The sequence below is a fragment of the Polyergus mexicanus genome, unplaced genomic scaffold (assembly GCF_030449975.1).
Source record: "Polyergus mexicanus isolate NDT 795.1 unplaced genomic scaffold, iyPolMexi1.0 SCAF_23, whole genome shotgun sequence".
NCBI lineage: Eukaryota > Metazoa > Arthropoda > Insecta > Hymenoptera > Formicidae > Polyergus > Polyergus mexicanus.
Window position 1 is genome coordinate 452,998 of NW_027223343.1, and position 23,249 is coordinate 476,246.

A 23,249-nucleotide genomic window follows, 5' to 3' on the forward strand; every position below is an offset into this window, starting at 1 on the left:
TTCTGCGTGGCACATCTTTCTGCGAAATAATCTTCTCAATTTCTATTTGATACTTATTTTTTTATTTTTTTCTATTGAACTCATTATAACATTGTCAGTGAAGATAGAACATACTTTTTAATAATATCCTTTGACATATTATCTATATACATATAAACATATAGCAAAATAATTAAATGTATATATATATATAACATATTAATTTTGTGGATAAAATCTTATAATTTTTTATTTAGAGTCTTATTTATATATAGATATCTCCGAAGATGAAGAAAATCTTCATTAATATTAATATTCACAATGATAGAGTATACAGATGAGAGGATAAAAGGTATATAATTTCGAAATCATTCAATTTAATAACGTAAACATTTAAATTAAAATCATGAAATGTTGTTATCTCAATATCCATATACGAGAGTTATTTTAAATATGCACATTCATCATATTTAAATAAATATGTTAATTTAACAAGCTACTTGTATTTTAACATGTAGCAAAATGATAAAATACGCTTATATATGAAATCCATAATCAAAATGCTTAATATTAAATTAAATGTTTTCGCAATTTCATATATATTTTTTTTATTTTCTCTTCTGTATTTATTACATTGTCATAAATATTAATTAATATTTACGTTGTCTACAGAAATATCTACAAATAAGACTTAAGATTTATTTTAAATAACACATAGAAAACGTTATATATAGAGGTATTTTAAATAAAAAATAATTTATATTTTAATTTATATTTTAATTTACAGATGATATTTTTAAATTTTGCAGAAAAATTGAAATTTTAATTTTGAAATTTTAGCTAATAAGATGAAAAGGAAAATGGCCAGAATTCAGATAACAAGAAAGTTCCGCAACAGACCATGAATATAAATAACAAATGCAAAATTCCTTCTATGAGTAATAAAACGGCTGCAGGGGGAAATTATTGACAACGGTTTTCATGTAATGCAGAAAAACTGAAATTTTAAAATTAAAAATTAAAATTTCAATTTTTTACGTTATTAAAACTTTTTTTTAATAGCCACTACAGCTATTTTATCACTTATAGAATGAATTATACATTCGTTATTCACAATCTGCTGCAGATTTTCCTTGTTATCTCGTATTTTTGTCATTATTTTTTGTTTTGTCATTTCTTCTTATTAGCTAAATTTGAAAATTACAATTACATGCAAAGAGTTTTGTTCAAAAATATTCTTATATTCAATTCGCACCTCTCCACGCGCGTTGCACGATAAATACTTCTGCTGTATCTGATAGTTTATCTGACATTATCTGATATTTCTGACGTTGTATTTCAACGCTGCATCATGCGATATAAATGGGATCTACGATATATCTCGCGAAAACTTTTTTTTTTTTTTTATATAATCCAACGGCTTGAACTTCTAAGGAATTTTATTCTCAAACCTTCATTTAACTTCGTTCCGTGAGAGATCTTTTGTCTTTTATTCCGCTATTAGAGACAGGAGTTTCGATTAAATCAGTATTATATGGAACCAATTTAAGCGTCTCATTTTGATCTTCCATTGTCTTTGCGATCAGAGTAGAGAAAGAACTAGCAACAGAACTATCAATTGTATTATCACGTGCTAATGATCTTATTAAACTTTGCCTCGACTCTTCCGATTTTTCCATTATGCCTTTTCTAGATGTTTGTTCAGGCGATATACACGTGTGATCATCCGTTTGCATTGTACATTTGTTGTACAATTGACTTATTTTCATTGTTACAAGCGAAGCATTCATATTGTTTGATTTATCGGCGTTATTAAGTAATGGAGTTGATGTATACATAGGATGTGCATACACTTTAAGCAAATCTTTACAACATTTACGACGCGTTACATTACAACTTTTATCAATAATCTCTGCAGTCCCCTTATCATTTAAAGGCGTAATAAATTCGTTATTTGTATTTATTTCGGTAGAGACCGGCTGAAATAAAATCTGATGCGGATCTTTCTCGTTATCTCGCGTTTTTACCATCTTTCTTTTCTTATCGGATGAAATCGATGCTTGTAATGAACTTCGCGATACAGCTCGCTTTTTAGCATTCATCTCTTTTTTAGCAGAATTTGTATAAGATGATTGCTCCCCTTGCCAATGTCTAGCTTGAACATTTTTCAATTTTTCAAACCGCAAATTACAATCCTTCACTTCTATGTATATCAAGTCCCAAAATCCATGCAAATCCGTACAAGTTATCGGCATGACAGCGTTACCTTTCTCGCAAAGTAGTATTAAATTATCAAATCGTTTAAACTTCTTATTAATTAACAAAGTTGTTTGTCCTATTGCTTGATTAATATGACACCGAATATCTTCCGTAATGTCATTTCTCGATTGTATTTCCATCCAATACTCGCAGCATTTTTGAAGCTTATCTTTCTCTTTGTACAATAGATGTTTGAAGTACTCGACGGTATGTTCCTTTCCTTCTATTGGCATGTCAGAATTCTGCATTATAGCATCTTTTGTTGGAAACTCATTAGATGATGAAACCTAATAAAGATCATATAATTGTTCTGTATTTATACTTTTTAATGTATATTTTGTTATCGTTTAAATATTCTAGATCAAATGAAGATGTTAGATCTTTTGCATACATTTCTTTCTTGTTTTCGAGACTAAAATATATAAAGATATTTCTAATGGTAAAATTTTCATGTTGTTTAACATTGATTTTTCTATCGAATTTATTTACTGTTGTCACAAGAAATCTAATTTTTTGGTTTAGAGTTTTTGATGCAACACTTGCAAATCAATAAAATCAAGATCTTTAGCAAGATGATTTTTATGCGACACAAAGAAAGAGAACATTGCGCAGAAAATTCGATATCTTCTTCATTTAATTCACTATATTTAAACAATGCTGAAAATGATCTTAAAGTACAAAACAAATTCTGTATATATATATACAGTAATTGTTGTAAAATTATACTAACTGAAATAGCATTCTTTGTTGAATTATCGCGTGCGGACGTATTATTTTTATTTGTGAGATTATCTTCTACGCACACTTCTCCAAAAATGGATACATGGAGGATAGGGAGTTCAGCGGGAGGATTAAACTTGTGATTAAGTGGAGCAAATGATTTCCGCTTATTGATATCGATGCAATCATTTGCGGGAGCCTTTTCCGCGTTCAAAACTTTAGCCGCTTTCTGTTTCTCGATATTCGCTCTTCTCTTCTCTGTGGCTTTTGTAATCACCTTTTGATTACTAGATTTCTTCTGGGCTTGTACAATTGTTTTCTTTTTTGTAATCATAACTGAATTATTAGTAGTCGTTACCGGAGAATAAAAATTATGACGGACAATTCCGACGATAAAAGGAGGCTTTTTTTGCGATTCTTGCTCCTTCTTTTTTTTCTCTCGCTCCACTTTCCACTCTAATAACTTTTTTTTTTTTTCATCTGTAATATTAATATGTACAATAATTAAATATACACGTATATTATATGTATATGTATACATATATATACATATATATTATATATATATATATATAATATAAACGATTGTTACGCAATATTGATTATTTTTAAGTCAAAATGTTTTTTACTTAATCAAATAATTAGTAATATTTTATTGACAAAAATAATTAACAGCGTAACAATCGAATTATCTCGCATCGACTTACCTTTCTGCGAACCCGTAGAAGAATACGACGATGATTTGTCTCGCTCCACTTTCCGCTCTAATAATTTTCTTTTACTTTTATCTGTAATATTAATATATACAATAATTAAATTATATATTATATATATATATATACACATATATAATACGATTGTTACGCAATATTGATTTTTAAATCAAAATGTTTTTTACTTAATCGAATAATTAGCAATATTTTATTGACAAAAATAATTAACAGCGTAACAATCGTATTATATCTCGCATCGACTTACCTTTCTGCGAATTCGTAGAAGAATGCAACGATTTTTTCTTCTCCCGATTTTCTTCGAAATCTTTTGTTCTCCTTTTTTTACGTTTCTCTCGTTGCTCGCGAGCTAAATCACTTTTAATTTTTTTCGCATTACCAAAAACGAACGGCGGCTTCTTATATTGTTTCTTATTAAGGTCCGACATTTATTCTCTTCCCGAAATGTTTCTATTGAAATCGGGTATACTATCAACGGTTCAGCGATTATACGAAACGTTTCGTGAATATTTACAAATATGTTCGACCTAGCTACTTAGACAACGGTTTCACTAGCGTGTAAAAAGTCGAATTTATCGAAGTTTATTGTTGTCTTCTTTCCGATTGACGCGATTAAATTTTTCGTTTATTTCGAGAGTTGTCATAATTAAAATCGCGTATTTTGACAATTTGAAGAAAATTAATAGTAATGTGAGCAATTTCATTTGTTTAATGCATACAAGTTTTAATTATTGCTTTTGAAGAATGAAGAATATTGTAATACGCTTTTCTCTACTAATTTTACGATTTTATTTATTATAAATTTTATTTCAAAATTATCTTTTCTCTCGAAGTATGAAAAGGATTATATAATATGCTTTTTTGAATAATTCAATTATATATAATTTCATAAATTAAATAATTAGTGTGTGTTGTTTTTTTTATATATATACAAACATGCAATACACATATATACATCAATGTATAATTATATTTTTATGACTATACTAAAGATATTTCTTTTTTTAATTTTAAAATTTTTTTAATTAGGATTTTTTATTAAATATATATATATATATAATTATTAAATAATATATAAGATACGGAAATATAAAAATATACTAAAGCATTTTATAATATTGTATTTAAAAATTATGTCGAATGTAAAAAGAAAGAGAAAATAAATTTCAGTGTTGCCACAATCGAGATTCACTGGCTGCGGTCGGAAAGACGCTAGAAATGCTTCGAAGCGTTTAATTAACCAATCAGGGCAAAGAAAGTAAAGATTTCTTTATTCCAATTGGTTAATGCAATCCGTCGAAGCATCGCTAGCGTCTTTTCGACCGCAGCCACTGACAGATGAATATAATCATTCCGACAGCTCCAACGATAATTGAATACGATTGGTGGACACTTTCAGATTCGACCAATCATTTTCATTTACTATTCGAAAAGCTGCTCAACCATTGGCTTGTAATAAATGCGTCCAATTATAAAAGATCAAAGCGGACATCTCACTTGTTACGCGAATATTCGTTACATATAATAAAATAACTGTCGAAGAGAGTTCTTCAAAATTGTCAAGAACGATAATGAGAGAAAACCATTAAATATTGATTATTTCAGCATCCACGGAATTTCACGCTATTAGAGACTTTTTTTCTCTTAATCTAAGTTTGCGCGCGAATCTTGCAATCGATAGCTCTTCGCTTGCATCACGACAGAGGTCATCCGCTAGGTCAAATCTTGATTCCTTGTCAAACGGTCCGTGAGTTTGTGAGGATTGTCACGCGGTGAGCATCTCAGAGCAACACTCGGTATATCCGTGGAAAGTCGTCGTGGAGATTGGGGAAGTTTTTCCGCTCAAAATCATCCGAATCGCGTGAGTATAGATTTTTCTCCTCGCAAATTCGAGCTCTCGGATAAACGCCAATGCCGGTTACATCGTATTCAATTATATGATCATTAACAATTGTGATTAATAGCATGACCTGTCGACATAAAATAGTGTTCCTAATGCAAATTGAAATACGTTTTTCTTTGAACGTTGATTTTTTTTTGATCGGGTGGGTCACACGGTGACCTTGACAAGGTCAATGTGCAGATTAATCAGGAGATCTGTTACGATTATCGATATAATTAATTTAATGTTATCCTGTCGATACAGTGTTAATTCTTATGAAGATTGATATTATTAGCAAGATTATTTTGCAGAGATATATATATTTCATTATTTATTATCGCTTCTGCTAGATACTCTTTTATCGCACTGTTGCAATGTTCTTCAAAATTTGAATTCTTTTTTTTGTTGGAAGATTATCAATTACAATTATTAATCTATGTTTTGACTAAATTTTTACATTTCTTTGTCATAACAATTGTTGCGAATTCAATTACATTGATCAGCATTCGGCGCACAATCATGTTAAGTCACGAAATCATTCGGTAATAATTGTGTATATTAAAGAATTATTTACTTATAGTACTTTTTACAAAACACAAAGAGTTTGACGCGAGGAGAAAAAATATAGTTATAAATATTATGCAATTTTATTATATGTGCTTAATATATATATATTATATATTTTACTTAAATTGTTGCACTGTTTATAGTGCTTTTATCTTAGCAAGGCGCTTTTCATCGGCAAGTAATTGCACCAAAATGCCTATACAAAGCATCAAGGCTCGTCAGATCTATGACTCTCGTGGAAATCCCACAGTAGAGGTAATATATATTGAATTTTAGGAAAATATATATGTAATATTTTATTAAACATCTTTTTAATAATATTATATATGCTCTTATTAGGTCGATCTCGTCACTGAAGTTGGTTCCTTTCGTGCAGCAGTGCCATCCGGCGCATCTACTGGGGTTCATGAGGCCCTGGAATTGAGAGATAATGATAAATCTAAGTATCATGGAAAATCTGTTTTCAAAGCCATAGAGAATGTTAACTCTATTATTGCTCCTGAATTGTTAAAGGTACATTGTCTAAATAAATATAAAAGTATAAAATATTTGTTATATAACAGTTGATAATTATCAAGAATAGATAAAAAATGACTGAAACTCTTGTTTTTAAGGCCAACTTGGAAGTTACACAACAAACAGATATTGATAATTTCCTGCTGAAGCTAGATGGTACACCAAATAAAGCCAAACTTGGAGCAAATGCGATTTTAGGTGTCTCGTTAGCAGTTTGCAAGGCTGGTGCTGCTAAAAAGGGTCTGCCCTTGTACAAGTAAATATAACTGAAGATAAATTTAAAAATATCTAATTATATTTACTATTGGTAAATATATTTTAACATGTATATATTTGTATTACAGGTATATCGCAGAATTGGCTGGCAACAATGATATCATTTTGCCAGTGCCAGCGTTTAATGTAATTAATGGTGGTTCTCATGCTGGTAACAAGCTGGCTATGCAGGAATTCATGATTTTACCTACTGGTGCGGCTAACTTTACAGAAGCCATGAAAATGGGCAGTGAAGTATACCATCACTTGAAGGCAGGTATCAAGAAGAAGTTCGGCCTGGACGCAACTGCTGTCGGTGACGAAGGTGGATTCGCACCAAATATTTTGGAAAATAAGGAAGCTCTCAACTTGATTATAGATGCTATTAAGGTAAAGATTCATAGAGTTTGAATAAATTATTATTTTATAATAACTGTTTGCAACAGAATTTATTATTAGTTTTAATAATAATATTGTTACGAATATTTGCAGACTGCTGGTTACGATGGAAAGATCAAAATTGGCATGGATGTTGCCGCTTCCGAATTTCACAAGAATGGAAAGTACGATTTAGATTTCAAAAACGAGAAGTCTGATCCGAGCACATACTTGGAACCGGAAGCATTAAAAAACTTGTATTTGGAATTTATCAAAGATTTCCCTATTGTATCAATTGAAGATCCTTTCGATCAAGATGGTTGGGATTCCTGGACGGCCTTGACTGCGGCTACTCCTATTCAAATCGTCGGTGACGATCTGACTGTCACAAATCCTGAGAGGTAATACTCGAGATAAATGCCTTATTCCCATTCGCATTTCAAGGTAAGCTTATATTTACCGTACATTTTACTGTACTCGTATTTACTTATATATTCATAGAATCAAGACGGCTATCGAGAAGAAGGCTTGCAACTGTTTGTTGTTAAAAGTCAATCAAATTGGTAGTGTAACCGAATCCATTAATGCGCACAAGCTCGCTAAGAGTAATGGGTGGGGTACGATGGTCTCTCATCGTTCCGGAGAGACTGAAGATACGTTTATTGCGGACTTGGTCGTTGGTCTTTCAACCGGTCAAATTAAAACGGGCGCGCCCTGCCGCTCGGAACGTCTGGCCAAGTATAACCAGATTTTGCGTATCGAGGAGGAGCTTGGTGCCGCCGCAAAATACGCTGGCGAAAAATTCCGCAACCCTCATGCTTAAATAAAATTGTAACATATCTATCACAGTCCGTTATCATAAAGCTTTAGCTATCTCTAATGTTATGTAAATGAATCATTTACTTTCGTGATCGCATTAGATGCGATGTAGTCCGAGGACTTGTATTATTTTTGTAACCCTAAAATTGATACACATCGTATACAACTATAGAGAGCATGCTAAATACAGTTATTCTAATCAATTGAAAGGGAATCTTAACTCAATTGAAAGAGAAGATAGATTATGTCGATAGATCCCCTACCGTTAAAATCGTGTCTGTAAAAATAAAATTCACATACAGATTCGAGAATTTGAACATTGATATATTTCTTTAGCCGGTTTCTCTGTTGTCCTAAATTATCCTAAGTTGCCCACAATTAATTTATTAGATGATTGTAATGAAATCGATTAGTTTTTATCAAAAATTCTATTTTATTCACAAATCTTAATCATAAAATTTGAATACAATTTTTTTTCTCTATAGGTAAACATACATACATGTGATATAGTTATTACTAGTAGTTTCTACTTACATAATCAATCGCACAATTTTAGATCCGCACGATATATTCACAGAGAGGACACCTTAAAATACTAACAGTATAAAAGTATACAATTATTGTTTAATAATATCGCAGTCATGTATAAATTAAATTTATTTCGTTCTTATTTACACATCAAATAGAGGTATTACATGCTCAGGCAGAAGCATCGTTCGCAGAGACGAATGTATCCCTTCTCGTTCGTGTTCTAGTTATCCATAGGAGGTTGCTTTGCTGTGAAAATACAATTACGTTAAGAGTATATTGTCTCCATAATTAATAAGGCTATCTAATTTCGTAAATTTCTTACTTGGAAGTAATCTTCGATTTCCTGAAGCGTACAGTCCTTCGTTTCTGGTAGGGCGACATAAATAAAGATAGCTTCCAAAAGAGCGGAGACGCCGAAAATAGCGAATACTACTGTTACGCCAACTGCAGCATTTACCTTAAGAATATTTAATTTTTTTTAAAAAGAAAACACCGGAAATACATAGGATATTTCACTTGCTCGCGTATATGTTGATAGAAACAAAAGTATACTTTTTAAGATTTTCATCTCGCACACGCGGTACTTTTTACAATCAATTTTTATAAATATTATAATATAAATATTAATTTTAAATATTATACCCATGGGAAGCACTTGGTAATGAAGAACAAAAGTAGATTGTAGACGAAGAAGATGCATCCGCCACCGATACCTCGAGCCTTTAGGGGCATCAGTTCACCGGTCATCAGTCCAGGAAGCGTCAACAGACCGACGGTGTTCGCACCGACGTAAAATAACAAACATACGGCTAACACATAAGCCTGAAATTGTCCGTGAAAGTTTCATCAATCCGTTATACACGAATTATAGAACAAAGCAATTGGGATACTCACGTCTATAGAAGATCCTTCTTTCCGGGCGATCATATATCCCGCGAGAGTCAACGAAGCCAAGGACGTGCCTAGCGCCGAAATAATACCTAAGGATCGCCTGCCCATTTTAAGTAGAACAACGCAAGATACAATGGAGAAGATAAATCTGATGATCGCCGTCACCACAGCTGCCAAATAATTATCGACGTCGCCGCCGCCTACAAGAGCAAGAATTGCGCGATAAAAGTTGCTCGTTTAGATATATCTACTTTAAAGATTTGCTCGAACGGAAATTAAAGTTTGGCTGGAAAATGAAATTGACACTCTTCCTCACCGATATCCTTCATCATATCGACGGCGTAGAAGACGATAATGTACGTTCCGCTACTCAATTGAAGAATATTGAATATGTTAATGATAATCAACGGTTTCAGCACGCCCGGATCTCTTATAATGGACATCGCCGAGTAAATCCTTTTCTTCAGCGAGACATTTACAGGCTTTTCAGCCAGATCCTTTCTCATCCCCGTATTCAAGAAAGCTATTTCGGCATTCATCTAATTAATTAAAAACAGTTTCGCTTTAGTTACATCATCGTGATACTGTCGCGTCAATATTTATCTCGTTTACTTCTTTATGTTCCTGTAATACGCAAGTTTACGAGTTTCTACCTGCTCTATATTGCCACCTCTGAGCCATAAAAGGGCCTCCTTGGCTTCTTCATTTCTTTTCCGTCTAACGAGCCAGGCCGGACTTTCGGGCACCAAACAGAGAGCGATAAAAGCTATAATAGGAAGCACGACGGCGCTAAAGGCCACAATGTCCCAATTAAAAGATGCTCCCAAAGCGTAAACCAGCAGGATACCGAGACAGTACGAGGCGAACGAACCGACTAGTAGAAAGCCACGTAAGCCAGGGTACGCCATTTCTCCTACTAGAACCTGGCGAATTGACGGTTTTTTAAAATTGTGATTTAAAAAAAACAATCAATTTTCAAATAATACTATTAATTTATTTTTTAACAAGCTATATAGTAAAGTAAATAGAAAAATCTTTGATAAAATCAGTAGCAACAATTACACACACACAGCAAGTAGGATTAAGTAGTAAAAATCCCTTTATGATCAGATATCATCAGAATCATCCGATATTACACCGAACGATATTATAACGCGAAAACTGAATCAACGAATTTAAATATAATTTTTTGTCGTAATGTTCAGTTGTGATTAGCGTGAAATTTATTTCGATAAAATTCTGTTCATGTTATATATCATCATCGAGATAATCGTAGAATACTATACCTGTGCGGGCACCGCCATCAGTCCTACAGATATACCGCAAACGACTCTTCCTATTAAAATAGTTATCACGCTTTTCGAGAAACCGATGATCAGCCAGCCTATGCACAGAGGAATTGCTGACAATTGCAGACTACCTCGTCGGCCGATCGTGTCCAGCAACGGTCCCGATAGCAACGAGCCGACAGGAGTGGCCAGACTGTGAACCGAGGCTGCACAACAATTACAATTCATCGCTTTAATAATCGCATTGATCCATGTTTTACATTACAAGAAAAAGAATATCATTAACATTTTTCCTTCCGCAGAAAAATTCGGACTCCCATATTTAATTAAGAAAATAACTTTTTCACAGATTCATGAGTCACATGAAAGATGAACGGACTTGAAACCTGAAAGCATCTCCTATAGATGCAAATTTATGCATTTAATGAGCGCATCGAGCGGCGTATATAGTTGCATATATTAATGATTGAACCGTAAAAAATTTTTTTACAAGCCTCATTAAGACATTGTTATGCATCGTAGAAAATAACAAAGCAATTAACTATCTATTTACGATCACATGTGTACCTACGTTATTATTGGATTGAGCGTAGGATGCTTTGTTATAAATGTTAAAAGTTTAACTTTCAATGACACGATCATAATCGCGTGTTATCGCATACTTAATGCACGTGTGTTTGCACAGAAGAGAATCTCCTGTAAAAATTTTTATCGACTTGGAAAAAGTTGTCAAGATACTGTCACTCTATTATTCTTCGACTTTCAGCAGATAAGATTACAAGTGTATCGCTGTATATGAATGAAAACGATTATCAGCATGAATATATAAACTTCGCGTTCTTTTCTTCTTTGGAAATGAGATGAGCTCGCTGCGCGTCGTAAGAATTTATATTTTATAATTAAAAAGAGTATATTGCGGGAAGCTTTTAAAGTAATAACTATTTTAATTCGTCCTCGCGCGAGAAAATAGAAACTTTTTCAATAACGCAATTATACATGTTAATGGTTGATTCTCGCTATTGATTCCTTATTATCGGTATCCAATGCATTAAACGTTATTGCGGAATGCCCGCAGTATCGTCTGATTAAATTGCGATTCCACTTTTTCTCGTCTCAGCTTATCGACGTTCTCGTTGTGTCCATAGGGAGGTATGCAATCACAGTTCACGTGCATCGAGCTTGTCTTTTTATATTGCTTTAATGAAATTAAAAGAGTACATCACACACACACACATAGTTCCATTAGAAGGATTGTTTTACGGATATCAAAGTTCAACGCGCGAAATCAGATAAAAGCAATAAAATAGTTGTTCGCCATTCGTGATTAGCGTTGAGAAAAAATAGCTAGATATGTAGAAAATTTAGAAGAAAAAAAAACAAAAGTTAATTTAGAATCTATAATTTGTACTATTATTTTAGAATTCACGGTAAAATATATATTTTTAAGATTTATTTAAAATTTATTATATTTAATGTATATAACTTTTCATTTTAAATATAAAAAAATGCTTTTTTACAAATTATAGATTTAAAATTAAAATCATTTTTATTATGAAGTTTTCAATTAATTAATTGACAAGCAATATCAGACAAGAAATATTTTTTACGGCACATTGGGACTGAGTACGAACGGGACTAGGACAAAATATTTTAATGCGCTGAAGCGACTAGTGTACTGATCGTGTGAAATGTTGCAACCAATGATCGCGAGTAATGATACTTAGGGCAACGGATCATCGATCACAACGGACGCAAGTAACTGTCAGCGGCATTAGTCACTCGTCGTGATACGTGGCAAGATAAATTCCGGACCGTAATAGCAAAATCAACCATACGACAACCGGGACCATCTACGAACCAGTCCATTGACCATGTTTCGACCTTACAGTACATTCCGAACTTTCAACACGTACGCGACCCACATATTCTAAGACTAACTTCTGTAAGCCCTCTCAAGCTCTTTACGCGATTTTGTGGACAGAAGCGTGAAGAAGAAAGGAATTTCAAGTTACACATCTCGCTCTCTGATGTCCTTGAATAATTTAAAATCCAATGCAACATTAAGTATGATAATATTATCAAAGCGTTATCCTTATCCCTGTGCTATTTTTGCCGGATTTGTGGCTTAATTTGTGGCTAAAATTTATCTGCCAAATTATTTTTTTTTTTTTTTTTTTTTTTTTTGAAAGATGTTTTACATATCTCTTTTGCGATGTGGGCAATCGACGTAATAAAACGCATATTGGAATTTCTACGAGGATTCGTATAAATGAACGACTTTTAGCAAACCTACGTTTGTCCGCGAACTATAAAATATTTAATGTGCTGAGTGTCGCGAATTTTACGACGTACTTAAACATCGTATGTGGTATGGTACTAAAGAAAAGAAAAGAAAAAAAAATGATAATTATCGCATGCTGACATCGTAGTTTTTGCTATGTGCGCTGTCCGTTTAAAAAATGATAAATGTACTTTACGCGCGCTACGTATGCATGATATATAAATGAAAATGCATAGGGGAAGCTATTTTAAAAGTCGCATTACGGACTACGATTGTTTCGCCTCGAATTTTCGTTAAAAGACCAATTTAATTGGCACTTACGAAGAGATTTGCGATTTTTACGGAACACGTTGATTTAATTGCGGCCTCGCGCCTTATCAAGACTCTAAGCTTTCAAACGGTGTCCTTCGCGCACGAACTTGACACTCATTGATAAAAATTATCCAATGAGACAGAATGTAGGTCAGTTACAGCATTCGGTGTTTGCAACGATCGGCGACGGTCGTTTCATTTGCGCGAGGGTCGCCGCTATTGTAACCTTGAACCTGCATGCTGGTTCTTGAACTCGCAAGGTCCGAGAGGAGATTCTTCTCTCAATTTCGTATACGCTACACTTCATCTGTTTATCTGTTACAAATTCGTCTTGCGAATCCGAATCGTTTTATTCATTTTGAGAAACGGAAGAAAAAAGAATAATTTGTATGAAAAAAAATATCTTATAAAAATTATCTTGCATAATTTATATTTTTTTATTATGTAAAACTGTCAAACAGACGCTCTTACCTATCCAGGAACCAGTTTCGCGATTCACATTTAAGGTACTGCTATTCTCTGACAATTGCGGCAACAATATAGCGCTGTAACCAATCGGCATACCGCCACCCGTTGCCAACAATAATACTGCGCCCGTTACTAAACACTGCAAATAATGAAATCATTGATTATTTCGCTAATTGTGTTCGCTGTAACAAAATTGTAGCGGAATTATTCAAAAATATTTCATTTAACTTATTGTTAGTATAAGAAAACAAAAAAATACATGCAAACGTGATATACAATTGGTGATCGATATTTCAATTATCGCCGAATATAGCCTTAAATTGCATTGATTAATATACGAAGGTTTGAAGATTTTACAATAGCATCGAAAAATTGACGATCGCAAAATACGAATACAAGAAGATATTTGCAGCAGTTCCCACAGATAGATACGTAGGAGTAATTTTGTACAAGTTTGACCGAATTAAAAAGCGGATGAGAAGCATGTGGTTGACAACTAGCCAAGATTTACTACCGCTTGGCTGTATTTTTACTATAAAACTTGAACAGCTATTATATCGTACGGCATTTTTCCCGTTCCTGCGCAGTTCCGCATAGATACTAACGTAAGCTGCTGAAGGATATTTAAGGCGCCACGCGACATTCGAGGCATAAAGGGTACGCTTATAACAGAAATCTCAAGACGCATGGATGTATCTTGCGAGAAACGATAAATAATAGAGGGAGAGATAAGTGCATTATATAAGCGTACAAGCATAATTTTATGCTGAGGCTATTCATTATAATGTCGTAATACAAATTACATGTTGCAGATACGTATGAATATACTTTACGACATATCCCTGTGCGCTTATTGAACTAGCTTATTAAGAACGTGATATCTTTACTAAAGGAATATTGATACAATCTTTTAGATATAATATTTATCTTTTACTTTAGATATTTACGTTAGCGTATGCTGCATTACACATTTCCGCAGCGAAACAACAATAAGAAAGCACGATGAAGAATGGTAGGTGCTGTGTTTGGCAGCTTTCTATCTATTTTTAAACAGAAAAATGTTCTGGCACTAATCCAAAATATCTCCGTCGCTCTCGCATCGTTGAACACGCGACTACCGTGTTACAAGTTCCCTTTTGCATGAAAGTTAGCAATTCACACGCTGACTGATCGCGAGCAAAAGAAGCAAGAAATGTCACGCACACGATAAGCTCTCGCGAGATATGCTTTTAAGTGTCTCGAAGAAATCTCGATTTTTCTGCAATCCACTGTACGGATGTTTCAATAATATCGCAAAGATATTAGAGAAAAGGATTGTATAAGAGAAAACGCTTGCGATTATGCGATTAAAGAAAAAGGGGAATATAAGCATCTTCCTTTATCTACTATAAAATTCTCTTATTATAAAATTTTTAATTTGTTGTCTCACCTGTGCGAGCACTCCTTTCGCATTAGATGCATATTGCACAGCCGCTTCTTTATGCAAAGAGCTCTTTCCATTCTTAACATTGTTATTATTGTTATTATTCTCGGTGTCCGCTGTATCGTATGTCACACGTTGTATGTCACTCGACGAATTGTAGTTTAGCATCGGATGTACTTCCTCGCTCAAGCGCGACAATCTTGACAAGAAGAATACACATTTTTTTTATTTGTATTTTTTGTTTGTATAACTATAATTTGCATATCGCTCTAGATTAGCCGATACGTACCTTGACTCGAGAGCCATTTTCATCCAATTGAATCGCTGCAGTTGCTACGAAATTCTCAAATGTCTTCGATAATCCGTAATATCTCGGGTTAATAGGAAATGAGACGTCTCTATCACTACATTTATCATTAACAAGTTCTGATCATGTTTTGTGTAGCAGCATTGCCGCCCGCGTCCGTATCGTATTATGCAACCGAAGAAACTTTTGTTCCTTTAACCTCCTTCACTCTTGGACTGCATAAGTATTTTCTAAAAACAGCGGGATAACGTATACCACGTGAGATATGCATGCAAATCTATTCCAAGTTATGCTGTAATAATTTCCATAGTCACGCGATATAAAAAAGTAAATATAATTCAATACTTACATCTGTGCTAGCGGATATATAAGATAGTTCTTCAATTTACAAGAGCGATTGTTAGAAAATAGAAAAAGATACTCACCACCTACTTCGATCTTCCAACTTCCTTTCTAACATTTCCGGCTCTTGATCGAGAAATGTAGTCACGTGGCGTTGCGACTTTAACCGTGGATCGACTCATTCATCTTCCTGGAGGATGTTGAATATGAGTGTACGAATAGCATTTCACGCCAGCACTCTTTCGCAAAAACTTCTACTCGTCTCGTCTGTCAATCTCTCGCTACTTCGGGAGGCATCTGCCCGATCACTCCGTCTTGTGTGTCATAACGAAATTTACGCAAGCACGAACGATGCGAACGAGGGATAAGCAGCAATTGATTCACGTGACGATGACTAAGCCGAATTAAACGAAGCGATTATGATTGCTTATGTCTATGAAGTCTATAAAGTGTTTGCCGATCGATTTTAATTATTTGTTAAAGCGGACAGAGAACCTTCTCGCACTTTTAGTTACGAGCCAACAGCCTTCGTGTGTTTCCAGCGGTAACACATTCTTTTGAATAATTGATCAAGTTGGAGGCGATGTCACCTTCGGTAACTGTCGTCATATCTATATGCTTTTTAATGTATCTGTTCTAGTAAATAGACTTTGAACGTTGACGACGTCAAATAAGTTTAATATATGCGTATACCTCGGCAATAATCTAATTTACATACTGGTCAAGTGGCATATTAAAAGCAACATATGTATAGTATCACTAAACATATTCTAAACAGGCAATTACGCAACAGATCTCTCGACAAAGTTAAGAGTTTTGATTTTTTTACAATTTTTTCACGCACGTACGAATCTTTTTAAATCTGGCCGAGCTGGAATCATCCCACCTTAACAGACGTAGGATCAATTGGCTTCCAAAGCTCCTCGTTTTCTAAGGATTTAACGAACGCGAGTACTCACACGATGATGAAATTTACATACTGATTGCCAGCTTTACGTTTTAAGTATCTTTATAAGTCGGCTCGCGGATCCTCGATGACGGGTAATAGTTCGCTTCGCCTCGATTCTCTTTTCCCGCACTAATGATAAGTAACGGCACTATCGCGAGAATCGTCTATTTCCGCAACTTGGATATATCCCTTTCTGATGCTGGGTCGCTCTCAAACGGCGTTGTACACGCGATATAGCTGTGTAACGATACGCTCCAAATAGTCCGGTCCGTTATCAGACGGACAGTCTCCTCGCCAACAGTTTATCGCAAATAAAACGCGTTCGAATACGAAAATTTTGTAATGGATTAGCCGATCAACATCCGCGAATAAATGCCACGCGCGATCGTTCCAAGCTCGCCTTGGTTTATTCGCCGACTCTACTGAATGAAATATCTGTCCGTAGCTCGCTCTTATAGGCCGCTCACTTTCATTAGGCCCCTTTTCTCGACGATCGAGCCGGTGTTCACAGTGTCCGCCACGGAGGCCTTGGCTCGCTGATCTCTGCGGGGAAAATGTCCAGGGACTCTCTTTCCTCGATGACGGCCTCAAGAGGAACCCGGCTTGAACGGAAGTCGGAGATATCAAATTGAGTAATGTCGCACCGTGACAAAAATAATGCAGCGCTTCGATATTTTATCCGAGAACGTGAGAAATTAATCGCGAGATTCGTTATCGATAAATAAATAAATAATTTAAACGAAAAGATCTAATTCGATGTAATGAAGGGACGCTATAATAATTCTTATGTTAGACGGTTCTTGGAATCTAAAAATTTGCCGTAAAATTTCAAATCTTTTTTTTAAGTTTTAATAAAAAATACAAAATTTTTTTGCTAAACAATAAATAAATTTTTGGAATAATAGAAACAAAAACTAACGATGTGTATTAATTATATTGGCGTTGGCAAAAATCAATCTTATCGTACAGATTTCGGAATAACATTTTTATTACAAATAAATTACACAATCGCTCCTAATTAAACAAATTTAAAAAAATAAAATAAAAAAATTTACTGATATAGATTAAATCTCACCTGTCTTCACAAGAATTATGTCAGTTATTACGTCAAAATTATTGAGAAATAATGCAAACGATATAAATTCTTTTATTTTAATTTTACTCAAGTAAAAAATAAATAAAATTTAATTCTCATTATATTCTAAACATTATCTCTTTATCTTTAAAAATCTTTATCTTATCTTTATTAATTTTATTGATTTCTTTTATGTGCCACATGCGTGATTATAATAAATAAAGTTTTATAAAAATGCGAGTGATAAATTAATTTCATAATTATATTTCAAAACTTATCATTTTATTTTATTTTATCTTATCTTATATCCAAGTTTTTTCTTATTTTGGATCATTAAACTTGTGAAGATACTATCCATCTTCCTTGATATCTCTAACGATATCGCGCGTTCATAATCGATACACGCGATAAGTCGGCAAACAAGTTCGCACTTGTACAATTAAGTGAATTAATAATACAAATCTTAATTAATATTATAAATCTTTCGTAACGATGATAAACACGTCATAGTTTTATATAAAATAAAGGAGATTAATGAAGGTGTTTTTTCGCTATCAACGCTCGAGATAATATCAACGAGTCTTAGGCGCTAAAATTGATCATTTAATTAAAATAATTGGAGCCGGATTAGTGACTGCCGGATTATATAGTGTATAAGCAAGAGAGAGAAAGAGAAATAAGCTGGGAAGAAAAATTAATTAATCTCAATGTTGCAGAAGGTGTTTAAGGTTTAGCAAAGAATTACGCGCTGTCGAATGGATACAGAGAGATATTGCGTATTTCCCGCATCTATGCCGGAGATGGGTCCAAAGATACTCTATAATTATCCGTAATTGGTCGTCGGCTATTTGGAAATTAATCGGGTCACCTGGGCTGCTCGCAGTGACGATCAATGTCATAGTTACGGGATTGCGAGTTTAATTATTTGAAAAATTGTTCCGTTATCAATTACGAACAAGATTTTCTCGAATCAAACAAGTTCGCACTTGTACAATTAAGTGAATTAATAATACAAATCTTAATTAATATTATAAATCTTTCGTAACGATGATAAACACGTCATAGTTTTATATAAAATAAAGGAGATTAATGAAGGTGTTTTTTCGCTATCAACGCTCGAGATAATATCAACGAGTCTTAGGCGCTAAAATTGATCATTTAATTAAAATAATTGGAGCCGGATTAGTGACTGCCGGATTATATAGTGTATAAGCAAGAGAGAGAAAGAGAAATAAGCTGGGAAGAAAAATTAATTAATCTCAATGTTGCAGAAGGTGTTTAAGGTTTAGCAAAGAATTACGCGCTGTCGAATGGATACAGAGAGATATTGCGTATTTCCCGCATCTATGCCGGAGATGGGTCCAAAGATACTCTATAATTATCCGTAATTGGTCGTCGGCTATTTGGAAATTAATCGGGTCACCTGGGCTGCTCGCAGTGACGATCAATGTCATAGTTACGGGATTGCGAGTTTAATTATTTGAAAAATTGTTCCGTTATCAATTACGAACAAGATTTTCTCGAATCAAACAAAAGTGCTTACTAAATATATTGATTGTTCTAAATTAATAACATCTTTCGCTTTTTTTTTTTTTTTTTTTTTAAGGAATACTTGAATTGGGGAAACATGGTTTCGCAAAAAAAAAAAGATAAAATTTATGATTAATTCCTCTCTAACAATTAGTTAGTTATATAATAGATATAGAACTTATATTTGAAATAAGGAGCAAGACATGTCGTGTTTTGTAGGATGTACCGGGAAATGTAGTTAATTAAACGTTTTTGTTCGGTTTATGTTTTAACCGGATGTGGGTTATCTATAAGGGAATTTCTAATCAACGTTAATTAACTGACATGGTTGAGTTGCCAGTGTAACCAAAAATGTGCGCTCGTTAATCATTTAAAATTATAAATTTTATAAAGTTAACAGAGTATGCGGATCAACTCGCTTTTAACTTAATTGTATTATTTATAACAATATGACATCGTATTATCTCTCAAAATTTCATATTGAGGATGAACCGCTGATGGCACAGATCGTTACAACGTGTCTGCATTAACAATACTTATCACAGGGGGAGATTCCGAATGCGGATTAATCGATCGCGTTCATATTGTGGTCGACATTACTATCCAAATATCTGTGTTGCTAATTACGTCCCATTTACACGGTGCCACTGAAATTAAATACCCTTCGATGTAATATCCGCTTATTTTAATTATTCATTAAAATAAGAAATTACGTCACACGGAGAAATGGAGAAGGTTTGTTTCAATTTGCATTCGATTTATAAAATACTTTTAAAATGCATTTCAATTTTATTATTTACGAGTCCCCGGCAGACGAGTGGATTTTCGGACAAATGGCAATTCGTAAACAACTCTCGGGTGACCGCTAACTTCAATCGCAAATCGACACAAGGGCCGACGCGACGCGACGCTCGTTCGAGTGAAGTGTCGTCTTTATCATTCGTCAAGTATCAGCCAGCCGAACATTCGACCATTAACGTCTGCTAACCTTGACCCGATATTCAGATAACTCGTTGACAAGGCTAACGACTCAACCTGACTGATTAGACTGAGAGAACCGCCTCGAATACGCATATACATACGACCGTTTGTATACATGCACACTCGTTTAATCCGCGTAGGGTCTTCCACCGGCGTCTCTCTTCCTAGATTTATGGTCCTGTAAAGTGGTCCAGGGTCGCATCTATGCGCCTCGTCGCTGATGCAGACGAAAATGAGAAGCCACGATAACAATTACGGTAATTTTATTGCAGCTCCCTCAAGTACGAATCATGATCAAATGCAATCGCTGCGAACGTAACTCCTCATTATTCTTAATTTTAATTTATACCTCAATGCCCCAGGGAGATCTCATCTGCGTAAATTATTGACGCAAAGAATATTTTTTTCTGATAAGAATATAAAATTCCAGCGAGTTTCTTTTTATTGATTATTTTTCTATTTTATTGATTATTTATTAATTTATTAATAAATAATTAATTTATTTTACATATCCTCTCAGTCTTTTATTAAGAGAATATAATAATTTATATTCTATATGAAAAAATTAATTGTTTTGCAAAAAAATGATATTAGATAAAATATTAAAATTTATCTTTCTTCTATTTTTTGCAAACGATACATCCAAAAATTGCAATATATCGCACCGGATTTGCTTGACGTGTCTCGATTTCGTTTATTTATGTACGGTTTTTCAGGATGAGTTTATCGTTATTTGTAACTGTTCAAGCTTAAAAGTTTAGATTAGATAGCAAAAAGCAGCGTAGAACATTCGACGAAGATCCTGCTCGTATTATCCCTTACGACCGTACTAGCGTAAGATCGAAAGGATCGCTGCGGTTTCTCGTCAAGACCGACTTATCAAGAGAAATCTCTTGTAATCCGCTCTTGTGTGTAACCCGTATTTTTTATTCTAACTCGCTCGCTCTAATATACGACGTACTGCATCGGAGTTTTAATTTCTACTTCCTTTTTATTACAAAAAATTCTACATATTTGCACGAAAGTTGATGCTCGTTCGAAGAAGATAATAATTAAAATTGTTAAGAAAATAGTTAGTTAAAATATTTAGTTAAAATAGTTTAAATTGTAAGAGAAATTTTTATCAAAATTATATATAAATTCTTTATATGTTTTGTGTGTGTCCCTTCCAAAATAAATGAAAAAGAATTATGGAATTTATCTCTTTCTATCATCGTCAGATCTGAGATAACGTCGGACAACTTGTGTGAGATCGATGTAACTAGCAATTATTATTTCTTATTGCGCGTTATACATTATACATAGACAGAATGATACGCGTATTTTCTCGTCGAATTATATCATCTGCATACGATGTTCGTAAAAAACTGATTCGTAAAGTACAATAATGATGTGATATATTTATACGCTTCCGCTGATCTAACGATTTATGTTTATTACAAGCCTGTCATAGATGAAATATACGAATCGACCTATTCATATTTAATAATACTCTCAAAAAAAGTAGAAAAAGTAGAAAAACGTATAGACCGCAGGCTCATCGTGTATATATATTTATACATATATCTATAAAAGCAATCTACGATTGCGGGCAAACTGCCATGAGAGAAATTAATCCTGGGTCTCTGCCGTTTCCTAAACTTTTACAATTTCGCAAGCGAGATATTATATTCACGTTTGTTATACATTTCCATAAACCATGAATAAATACATGCGTATTAGTTTCTTAACGCGACAAATACAGCTACACTATCTCGTAACTCGTACAAGATTTCATTAAAATAATAATGGACGCGTATTTTTCATATGAAAAATGCATATAAAAATATTATCATCTTGATAATTTTGAATTTTACCATTAGATAACAATTAATTGTAAATATATTTATGCCCCAAAATCTTGATTATTAAAATATAAAAATATAATGGCTATCTTACAATGCAGCATACACATTAATTTCTATGCATGTTACTGATAAATAAATAACAATGCTTGTAATGACATTACGTTTACACAAACGCTTGCAGTCATCAATTACTTGAGCAATTTTTTTTTTTTTAAGATTGCGTTATCTTCTCATTATAATTTATATACAATCATAGATTAATTTATCTAATATACATATTATCATGCTCTCGTCTATCAGATTAATCGTTTGTTTATCGTCAAAGCAAAGCATTCTACGCTTTACAGTATATCTTGAATTTAATTTTTTCTCAATTATAAACATGTTTTTGCATTTCACTAACACAACAATGATGGCATATCAAAATCAGCGTAATTGGCGTATCAAGAAACTCGTATTTTACGCCAAGTCACACGCAATAACAGCGAGGCGGACAAATATTAAGGCGGATAAATATTTTAAATTTATTTTGAAAGGAATAATCAATTTAATAAACAAATTCTATATACAAAAATCAATAAGAACGCTTTTAATTTGTTAATAACAAAACTATTTTAATGATGGTTGCTATAATGATAATATTAAATTGATATTTGAAAAATTTTCTCATTGTTGTATTTTAAATTAATTTGCACAAATAATTTCTTGAACAAAATACAATAAATTTTGTTTGAAAAATAATGTTAGATTTTATCTGCGATAGTTTAATTTATCAATATTAATTTGAAAATACAGAATATTCAACGTTAATTTATATTAATTTATATTAAAATAATGTATAAAATATCAAAAAAAGTATATATATTACGGAGCATCAATAAGTTAACTATAACATATGGTATTTGAGTTTTTGCTGG

The 23,249-nt window shown here is 33.3% G+C and overlaps 4 protein-coding genes across 4 annotated transcripts in view; 2 read left to right on the forward strand and 2 right to left on the reverse strand.

The window, feature by feature from the left end:
- Positions 1–1,436: 1,436 nt before the first annotated feature.
- LOC138942736 (disks large-associated protein 5-like) lies at positions 1,437–4,117 on the reverse strand. The gene is made up of 3 exons (XM_070313204.1): positions 3,972–4,117; positions 2,969–3,458; positions 1,437–2,525 (listed from the first exon to the last, which is right to left on the reverse strand). The coding sequence occupies exons 1-3, from the start codon at positions 4,115–4,117 to the stop codon at positions 1,437–1,439; spliced, it is 1,725 nt and encodes a 574-aa protein (XP_070169305.1).
- Positions 4,118–5,368: 1,251 nt separating this feature from the next.
- Eno (alpha-enolase) lies at positions 5,369–8,417 on the forward strand. The gene is made up of 7 exons (XM_070312872.1): positions 5,369–5,550; positions 6,282–6,393; positions 6,478–6,651; positions 6,753–6,910; positions 6,999–7,299; positions 7,402–7,688; positions 7,789–8,417. The coding sequence occupies exons 2-7, from the start codon at positions 6,331–6,333 to the stop codon at positions 8,108–8,110; spliced, it is 1,305 nt and encodes a 434-aa protein (XP_070168973.1). The 5' UTR covers positions 5,369–5,550; positions 6,282–6,330; the 3' UTR covers positions 8,111–8,417.
- Positions 8,418–8,745: 328 nt separating this feature from the next.
- Positions 8,746–17,336, reverse strand: LOC138942555 (facilitated trehalose transporter Tret1-2 homolog). Its single transcript, XM_070312859.1, has 11 exons — positions 16,034–17,336; positions 15,591–15,838; positions 15,308–15,500; positions 13,882–14,017; positions 10,815–11,023; positions 10,182–10,451; positions 9,845–10,067; positions 9,532–9,728; positions 9,280–9,459; positions 8,960–9,094; positions 8,746–8,883 (listed from the first exon to the last, which is right to left on the reverse strand). Exons 2-11 carry the CDS (start codon positions 15,611–15,613, stop codon positions 8,806–8,808), a joined length of 1,644 nt encoding a protein of 547 aa, XP_070168960.1. The 5' UTR covers positions 15,614–15,838; positions 16,034–17,336; the 3' UTR covers positions 8,746–8,805.
- Positions 12,412–23,249, forward strand: part of LOC138942554 (DNA primase large subunit) — a 52,744-nt gene continuing 41,906 nt past the window's right edge. The window contains exon 1 of the mRNA XM_070312855.1: positions 12,412–12,726. The gene's annotated coding sequence lies outside the window, so the exon portion shown is untranslated. The remainder of the gene's footprint in view (positions 12,727–23,249) is intronic.